At 35.3% G+C, this 10,314-nt stretch overlaps 1 protein-coding gene across 1 annotated transcript in view; it reads left to right on the top strand.

Annotated features, from left to right (window-relative positions):
- Positions 1 to 9,250, top strand: part of LOC113822073 (lymphotoxin beta receptor inhibitor) — a 10,521-nt gene extending 1,271 nt beyond the window's left edge. Inside the window, exons 2-3 of the mRNA XM_027374597.2 lie at positions 1,795 to 1,992; positions 7,160 to 9,250. Coding sequence (XP_027230398.1) covers positions 1,795 to 1,992; positions 7,160 to 7,594 — 633 coding nt within the window. The 3' untranslated portion in view covers positions 7,595 to 9,250. The remainder of the gene's footprint in view (positions 1 to 1,794; positions 1,993 to 7,159) is intronic.
- The last annotated feature ends 1,064 nt before the right edge of the window (positions 9,251 to 10,314 follow it).

Here is a 10,314-nt window from a genome sequence, read left to right as displayed (position 1 = left end):
CTATCAGAGCTCTGCCTCTGAACCCCCACTTGATTGTCATTGGCTTCTTCTCCATTTGGCATTACATGCAATTCATTTTCTTTATTTCTTATTTATTCTTTGCCTGCACAATTATTTCAAATATTAGTGAGTGTAGTGTATCTGTTTCTTTATGTAAATGTATAGCCACCTAAGTATTTTAAGTTGTGCAGCTTTCTTAATATCAAATTGCAAAGGAAATACCATAGAATGTGTTTTATTTTGTCATTTTATCCATTTAGGCAAAATTTATCTTATATGATATGGCTGTGAGAAACTGAATCTATACCCTTTTTTTCTGTTTACTGTGTTTGTTTTCTTTTTCCAGCCTCATGCTTTTTTGTGATAATTTTTTCTTGTCATTTCCCAAAGTACTTTTATTTATATATTTTAAGGTAGAAAATTATTGCAAGAATCGATAGAAATTAACAAAACAAAATAGATACTCAGATCCAGAGGGGTATGATGACATACATTATAATGGGCAAATTCAAAGTGATGTTCTTGTAGAGTACAAAAAGTTGTAGTTTTTGGTATAAGAAAGTACCAGCAAAAACAAATAGTAACGCCACAGATAAAGGAAAAAGATCACCGAAAGTGCTGCTCATAGCCCAAGTCCACTCGATGCTGCCAAGTTTCAGGTCTATCTAGCCGTGCATATAGAGATGAACAATATTTAATGGGGGTTGTTGAACAATATTTAAAGGGGATTGTTGGGGGCAGATCCCCCCTATCAACGCTCTCCATGGAGAGTCAGGCATGCCCAGTCACAGGAATTTTGATTGGTAAATAAAGTTTGCAACATGTACCTCTGTACTATAAAGAAATAGTTTTTCTCTTTGCATTTCTTTTTTTTTTCTTCTTCTTTTTTTCAGTGGTAATTCTTTACAGTAAGTTATTAGCTTCACATCTCAAAATCTAAATGAATAAAGAATTTATGCATTTTAGGCTACATATGTTGTCACAGAGCCTAGCATATTTAGATGCGCAACCCTTGAGGAAACATGAAACTTCATAACTCCAACTGAAACAGGTATCCTGGGAATACTTTTCAAGGCACTTCCATCCTCATGCCATATGACGATAAGCATTCTGGCAATTATATAATCCTCAAGGCCTTGTCTGTAGGCCTACACATAAAGTGAAATGAATGCAATTAGTAACACTTCACTCACTTGTGAATTTTAGCTTTTTACTAAGGAAAGTGTTGATTACATCATCTGCTTTTACATTTTATCCCACTGTTTATAAAGTATTGAAATAGATTAATAAATTAATTTTGATAAGATAGTTTTTACATAGCAGTTTTTTTATGCAGTATGCATCTTAAATGGTGGATTGTGTTCTAGTTAGTGAATTTACCTTAATAGCTTTATAGTATGATGTCAGGACACTGTTTTTAAGTTTGTTTCAGCTTGCTTGTTTCTTTTTATCAACCATTTTATTGATTATTTTTAACATAGGATGAATTAGTTATTTTCCCTTTGCCTATATATAGTATTGGTAATGATATATTCCGAAACATTACTTTCTAGGTCCTTTATGCACGCCTGTCTTTTTGCATCATGATTGTGAATATTTGTATGTGCCCAAAGATTGGTACTGTTCTAAAAATACATGATTACGATAATACGTTTTATTCAACAGCCTTGTAATGAAGCTTGCTCAATTTTTCATTCAGTTATTGTATATTCTTTCCACTACTTCTGTCCCTTTTGCATTTTCTATTTATGTAGATAATCAGTTGCTCACTAACTCTTGTTATGTTTTCCACAGGCTGCAGCACCAGGTGTTCCACCACAGCAATACCAACAGGCTCCTACAGTGCCACCACCACAGCAACAGCAATACCAGCAACAACAGCAGCAGCAGCAATACCAGCAGCCACCACAGCAACAACAGCAATACCAGCAACCACCACAGCAACAGCAGCAATACCAACAACCACCACAGCAACAGCAGCAGCAGTATCAGGTAAATATAAGTCACCAAACTACCCAACAATTCATGGGAGTGTCTCCTTATTCTTTAGGTTTTGAGGGGCTGTGACTTCTTATTCTTTGGATTTTGAGGAGCTGTGACTTCTGCAGTTTACTATTTATCTTCAACAGAAGTGATAACCAGAACTCGTTTTTTTACAAAATGAAGTGAAATTTTAACATATATGGTATATACATCTTTTCATAGTGTGGTAAGAAGAAAAAAAACACAAAGAAACTGACTTTACAACCCATAACACTGCTGTTTATATATTGGCAATAAAGAGAAAGATCATAAGAAGAAAGGATATATATAGAATGATATCAGCTAGAGTTTTCCCTGGAGGAAAGGATATGGTCATTCATAAGCCTAATGTAGGATGGCAGGTCAGGTAGCTAAGAAACAAATTTTTAGTTTATGTATGTACCCTTGACACTCATTATGCCATTTATTGTATATTATTCTCACAATACCTGATGATGTGAGTTGGGCTGTGTTATGATAAGATTTTAGTGCTGAACATCTATATTTGGACATGGATAACATTCCTTTTGCCTAGGGTTAAGGTTAAAGTAGGAAAGTGGTTGATGCTATGTTGTTTCTCTATAGTTACCCATAGTTACTGTAATCTTACTGGAAACAGGAATGTATATAATGAAGATTATCTACAAGTGGCAGTAGGCCTATCTGTTGCTCTTGTTCATCTGATATAGATAGTGCAAGTATTATATATGTGTATTTGTATTTTTTACCTGTGCTCTTATATTGGTATCACTACAAGTAACATTATTCAGAAATGTAAATGTGGCAAAAATGAGAGACTATTTTTATAGTTTATGGTGTTACTTTCTGTCCAGTCATCTCCTCTTTGTTGAAGCATGACAGATCAGATGTTCCAAGATTTTGTATTACAAATAATTTGCATAATAGAAGCGAACTTTATGTATTCCTTGTTCAGTATAATCTCTCTTGGATAACCTGTTACATTGAATTAGGAACGATTTGAATCAGAAATGAATTGACATGAAATTAAAGTTTAGACAGTTTCAGGAGCAGAGGGTTGAATTGATTTTTTGTTAAATAGAATATGTCTCCAAATGAAAAATGGTTTTAGAGGAAGCATGATTATAATATTTTTGGAGGTAAAGTCTCACTTCACAGATAGTTTTAACAGAAATGGTGGTTAACTCTGAATTATGTAACCTTTCTGTATAAATCAATTTATGATTGGGGCATATTTGAAGCTACTACTGCATGGAAATTTATTGTCTATATATGTATTTTTTTCTGAAGGAGGGGGAAATTGAGATGGGAGTATGAAAATTAGGTTATGGTTGATTTTGATTAAGTACCTTGTGTGAATAGTAGTCCATTGCACAAATAAAATGCTATAAGAAGGATGAAAACTTTTGAATAATCAGGTACTTCATCGCCCATTTGACTGTAAGCTAATTATGCCTCTCTTGATTCAAGTAACACCTGGTGCTATGACGTTATACATTGAAATGATTCATATTGATTTATAGTAAAAGAAATTGGAAAATAAAAATTTGATATGTAAATTATCTGTCAGTATAAATGGTAGATGAAGTTTATAATTTCATTCTCTTAATATTTTTTTGCTTTAGGTTAAAGGATAATGAATGCAGTAATGCAGTAACTGTTGTTAGTCTGTATCTAATTTGCAAACCAGCTCTTAGTTCTATAGGAATAATGGTATTTCAAAGATAAAAGAAGAGTTTCGTTTATTGTTTAGTCCCTTCCCCCCTCCAATCCTTTGCTTAATTGTATCATGGGGTTGCTTCGGAGACAGAGACCCAGTGTCAGGGATCACCCCTACCTTAGGCTTCAGCCTTTGACTCGACTAATTTTGCATGATTTTCTCTTCTTCCCCTCTCCTTTTCTTTCTCTTCTCCAACTTCTATCCACTTCTGAAAGTGTGAGAGCCATGTTGAACAGATGAAAAGGTGACTTTTGGATTGTTGGGATTGTTGGCGCTCATCAGCAGTTCCCCTGTTTGCACCTGGTTTGTTTGGTAGTTTGCAAACAACATTCGGTACCTAAAAGCTTTTATTTTGCTATAATTTTTAATAACATCATAAATTCACTTTAGGTGCTATTGCCCAAAAGCTCTACCATGTAAATGAAGCTGCTAATATTGGAGAAAAACAAACTCCATCTGATGAGCCAATGGTGCGGGAATGGTCATGATATAATGCCAATCACTGCTTTGTCCACAATAGCCATGGCATGTATGTACATGCCACCTGGGGGCAAAGGGTTAAGGGGACCCTGAGGGTGAGGACTGGATCATTTCTCTCCAAAAAATATATTCCAGTATTACCATGGCCAGTAATGACGATTTTGTAAACCAGTTAGGGGCAATGAGGCTTGCCCCTTTATTTACTAGTCACACTGATTTAATCCCCCCCGATTCCCTGACCCCATGCACTCCTTTGACCACAACTCTGAACATAACTACTATCCCCTCCTCAACACCTACTATCACGTCAGTCCAGTCCAGATCATCCACCAAGGGCATTACTCAACCTCCAAGAAACATTCCTCCTCTTCCAGCATCCTCTACTTCATCTACTATCCCCTCCTCCCTTCTTAATTCTCTGCAGCCTTATTATCCATTTCTCTGCTGTACTGCTTCACTCAACACCACTCTCTTTTCCACAAGGCCCTTTCCTGCTACTACCCCCATGTCTAAAAATCTTAAGTACTCTGTTTAGCTCAGGCAAATGGGATCATTTTTTGTGATCTCTACAGCCCCTTACTCTAACACTACTCTTCCAACAATGCCTCCAAAAACAAGTAGTGACTGACTTCACTAGCAAACCCATTCATGCCCAGTCTCATCCCTCCCTCAATATTTGTACCAGAACTGTCTAAATCTCCCCTTGCCTGCCTTGTGGACTTAGATGTAGTATTAGTACAAGGCAATACCATTCATCTTAGAGCCCTCCTTCAATACTGCTAAGATTACCTTCTGTACACATGACCCCCTTCATAATTATATTGGCAGATAATCCCTCCCTGTCTGATCACACCAACCTCCACTGTCTCAATGTCAGAATTGTTCGCCACCCCAGCAAACATTGTTGCTTCATAGTCCGATGCCCACTATGTGCCCAACCTGGTCATGATCAACCAGACTGCTCTGCACAAACATGAAAATGTGGCAATTGTGGTGGCTCCCATAATGTATTTATAGGGGCTGCCCTACCTACAAGTTTGAGTGTGAGGTGGCAACACTCTGATTCAAACTTAGCCCCACTACATGAGGCTAGACAGGAAGCATGTCAATGAGGATTTTCTCTTACTCCCTACTCCAGTGCTGCCCTTCACTCTGCAACTTCCCCTTCCTCCTAAGATGTTTCTACACCCCCTCCCCCCTGTATATATTCCTTCTCCATCCAGCATTTCCACTTCTACCCCCTTCCTTCCCCAATCAAATTTTTCTACAATTCTAAACCCAGACACCCCAGTATGTACCACTGCCTCGGCACCAACCCCTCTCCCTCCTCGCTTTACCTGTAGTAGTCAGTCAGAACATTCCACCTCATCTTCTACTGAACCCTCTCGTTCACCTACCTCTTGTTCTACCCCAGAAATGCCTAACTCTGTTTCTCCCCCACTTAAGAAAACCATTGTTTCTCAGACTTCCCCAAACAATTCCACTTCAGAAAATCATGACCCAGAATAACATGCTTACACCTCATCCATCTTCCAATCTCTCCGCTCCCATTCCCTCTACACTCAAAGTAATTGCCAACATCCATTCCCCTCCTGTTCATGTTCCCCCCTACACCCCTTCCTCCCACTCCCTCCAAATGCATCCCTTTCAGCTATAAGACATATAATACATTTAAATATCAAATAACTCCTCTACTTGCCCTTTTCACAAATATTCCTTTATATAGTGCTATATGTACATTTAATTTGTTTTGTAACCATTAACCATTATCCTTTGCATTGTTTAGGTAGTTGTGGTGCTGAAATAGAAATGTTGAAGTGTTCTCACCCATTTTTCATGGAATAAAGTTTTTGCTCTTGCTGTATGCTCTATCTCACAATTATTTCTGAGGAAAGCCAATGTAAATGTACTGGATATCTCATCTCTCTCTTTCTCTTTCATTGTAAATTAGTTTTCTCTTAATATTTTGTTCTAGTTTGTATATTTTTTTCTGTTACCTTTTTGCATAGAATACTAAGTGGTTGGGGCGTATACAAGAAAGTTTCACATCTTTTTAAGAATGTCTCTGCCTTCCTTTGAGCACTTTCAAAAACTTGGATCAAAATATGGACAGTAACAATACACACAATATAAAAAGATTAAGAAAACTTGTAGGGACAGTTGTTTCTAATGTGATTTTATTGATGTGAAGCATATATTCGTCCCAAGATATACTGAGCCTATTTGACAGGTGGCAAATAAATTATCCATACTACATCAAGTCAAGCTTTCTTTGTGTTATAACAGTTGTTTGCTTGTTGGGCTCTCACTGTGGTCATTGAGGAGGTACAGCCCTTCAAAGTAGACTTAAAAGTATCTTTATGATTTTATAATGTAAAAGTCAGAAATACTGCAGGAAAGTCATTGGTATAGGTAAAAAAACTGTCATAGAGTTGAATATTTTTTTAAATAAACATTTTGTGTTCTGGCATAAGTGCCTACATGTTTCCAGGTCTTGTGTATGTGTGTGTAAACTTGTGTGAATGCAGAAATGTATACTGACCCAGATCCATACCTTTTTAGACATGTAAATAACATGTAGTCATTGGAAATAACAACTTACTGGTCAATAGTCCAGGGAAGCATTGTTACAGAGCATGCTGTTAGTCACCCCAACATACATTTCTCATATTGGTTTATGAATAATATATGTAGAGGCAGTTAGGTTAAACATTGATGGGCCATTCATTTTAATGTTAACGTCATTATTACTATTGTTCTTATTATTTCATAATGGTCATCAGTCTTGATTTTCATTGTTGTCATTATCATTAGTTTCATTATTATCAGTGGACTTAACACATGGAAGGTAATATCAAGGAACACACACATTTGCTCAGCTTCACACCCTCTACATTTAATCCTAGACATATCTAATAGACAGTGCATCAATTTTAATGAACTCTCCCTCTTTTACAGCAGCCACAGCAGGCAGCTCAAGGCCACCAGCCGCACCAGAACCAGCGTGTGCTACACAACCCTAACCTAGGCAAGGAGCGGGATCACATCAAGGAGCATCTTGAGGTGCCTATTGACACTGCAGGCATGTCTGAGCAGGAGCTGCAGTACCACTATTTCAAGATGCACGATGCTGACAACAACAACAAGCTTGACGGACAGGAGCTGATCAAGTCGCTCTTCCATTGGCATGACTCGGCCAACCATGACCCAGCCAAGACTGCCAGCCACCCAGATGCCAAGCTCTTCACTGATGATGAACTTGTAGCCATGATCGATCCTATTCTTGAACAGGACGACCGCAATCGGGATGGATACATTGACTACCCAGAGTTTGTGCAAGCACAGCGTAATGCAGCAGCTGCAGCTGCTTCGACAGGAACTAATAATGTGTAATTTATTAGAGGGTACATTTTTTTCTTTCTTTTTCTGAAGTCATTCATCATGCCAGAATTCAAATTGGGTTATTTAGTCTTTTTTATCATATATTTCTTTTATATATATATATATATATATATATATATATATATATATATATATATATATATATATATATATATATATATATATATATATATATATATATATATATATATATATATATCAAGTGCAAAAAAAGCTGTGGGGGTCATTGCTTAGATGGAAAAGTTTCAACAAGAATAATTGTGCTTCCAATATTTTTCTTATTCAATTAGCTCATTGAAACCAAGGGGGCAAGTATACAGCTCTTTTTTTTACATGTACATGACTTCACAATTCAGAGTTACCAAGAGATCAATTACAAGGTCCACTTGATCTTGCCTGTTTATGCTATTACATAACTTTTGAAAAGGAAAATTTTATTTTTATCAGTAGCAGTATTGCTAAAAAGATTGAACTTCACCAAGTTTTTTTTTCTGGAAATTCAATTAATGGGATAAACATGTAAGATTGACTCCTTGATGACTGTGCTGGTAAAAGGCATATACCTATAAACAATATTGACTAAACAGTTAATCGTGCTTCATGGTAAATGTTATAACTAGAAGATATACATATATATTTATTCAGATGGATTTTAGATGAAGATATTTTAAAAAAAGGGTGTGTGAATATTACCATACAGAAGTGACCATGAACAGTGCCAATAAAGTGTGGGACTTTGATGAAAGAAAGATAATTATTTCTACAACTCTATTTATATAACTTTTATTCATATCAGTTTTTGGAGAGGAGGGAAGCACAAAGTGAATCATGTTTCAGATATTGTTTGTACCATTTTTTTCATTCCTTTTTCTTATGATGATGATTAGTTCTTTCTCATTCTTTTATTCTTTGATGATGCGAAGTTGATAATGATGCACAAATAATGGAGAAAGAAACATGACATTACAGTATTTAAAATGACACAAAAAATATGAGTAATGAGTGATTTGGGCTTTGATAATGCTGCTCAAGTTTATCACAAGGACTCTCTTAACTAACATGTAAATAAATGTAACATCTTTTTATGTGATGGAGTGCAATTTTCTCAATTTTTAGAAATGTAATGTTAATCTGTTAGCGATCGTAAGGGTTAACTTTTATATATCAGATATACAGATATGGTATCCATAGGTGAAGTCTGCTAGAGAAATAACATGGCATATTTTTGTCATGGAAGAGTACTCAGCCTTACAAAAGGTATTATGATTTACAATAAATAAAATGTATATTTATGAAATGTTTCTTTCCTCAGACTGAAGGTTTTTTGTTGATGCAGAGTATTGCTGTTGATATGCTGATTGTTATTATCATTACTATTAGTACTGTTATTTTTTTCAGAACATTATTACATTTTTTTTAGAGTTTGATTTTTTTTTCTCTGATTGTAATATTTTGTCCTTATCCTGGGATGCATTGTCACAATTTGTCAGTTTTAGATTTCACAAAAAAAACTAATTTGGAATCTCAAATTTATGGGTGATTTTATGTATATTATTGTAAAACTCTTACACATTTTTTTTACTTTATTCAGTGGTTATGGATTTCCATTTTTATATGACAATAAGTTAATAAAATATATTGGTTAAATTTTGTATTTTTGGTTCCCTATAATATTTGGTTATACATCATTACATACCTTATGGTCCCTTATGCATACATATGATCATCATTAGATGGATCCTTTACAGAGCAAAACTTGATACAGTAGAATAAATGTAAAACACTAATTGAAATATTTATATTTTTTTCCAAAATATATTTGTTTCTCAACATTCTTCCAAATTTAAAGTATGGTTATTTATGTCAGCTTGCCAACTTAAAAGTTGAGTGTGTGCATCTTTTGTTGTTTAACATTTACATGTTGTGACCAAATTTGTGATCTTTTCCCATTTGAGGAAAGATGTTATATGTTACATTACTTATAATCCAGGCAGCCAAATTTAGTAGTCTTGTCAAATTCTTAGTGAATGTTCTTATGACCATATTTGTCTAATTCGGAGAATAATGTGAAATTACAACCTGAGGATGTTAGGAAACTGACAATAATAAACAGTGTTCATCTGAAATGTCAGAAGTTTCAATATTGGGAATTTTTATAGAAGCATAGCATTGCAAATGAAAGTGAAAAAATTAAATATTGTCCTTTAAAGTACTTTTTAAATGGTGCCCGCCTAATCCCATGTTCATTGTTGTCAAGGAGCTTAGGAGATGGAGACTGAGGCCCAGTGTGGGGGATCACCCCTGCATTGAACTTTAGTCCTCGCCTTAACTAATTTTGCATGGTCTTTTCATCCATTTTCCTTTTCCTCCTCGTATTCATCTCCTTCTGTCTTCATCCTAAAGTGTGAGAGCGGTGATGATAATGATAATGAACAGCTATTTTGCCCTGATTCCTATTTCTTCCTTGCCCTTTTTTTCTACCATACTAACCATAGTGCCTTATGAAAATAAATATTTTATCAAAAACTAAACCTTATTTTGTTTGGTAAGCATTGAATAATTCATCTCGAGATAACAAAGCAACTTTACAAATAACAGAAGATACTGCTTCAATGTTCAGTTTTTTTTAACTACAGTGCTTACATTCATGGTGCTTATCACTGAGTTTTGATAGTGAAATCACTTTCTAATACTAAAACAAATACTATCCC

The sequence above is a fragment of the Penaeus vannamei genome, chromosome 31 (genome assembly GCF_042767895.1).
Source record: "Penaeus vannamei isolate JL-2024 chromosome 31, ASM4276789v1, whole genome shotgun sequence".
Lineage (NCBI taxonomy): Eukaryota > Metazoa > Arthropoda > Malacostraca > Decapoda > Penaeidae > Penaeus > Penaeus vannamei.
The sequence above is the reverse complement of the archived record's forward strand: the minus strand, read 5'-3'. Positions and strand labels throughout refer to the sequence as shown.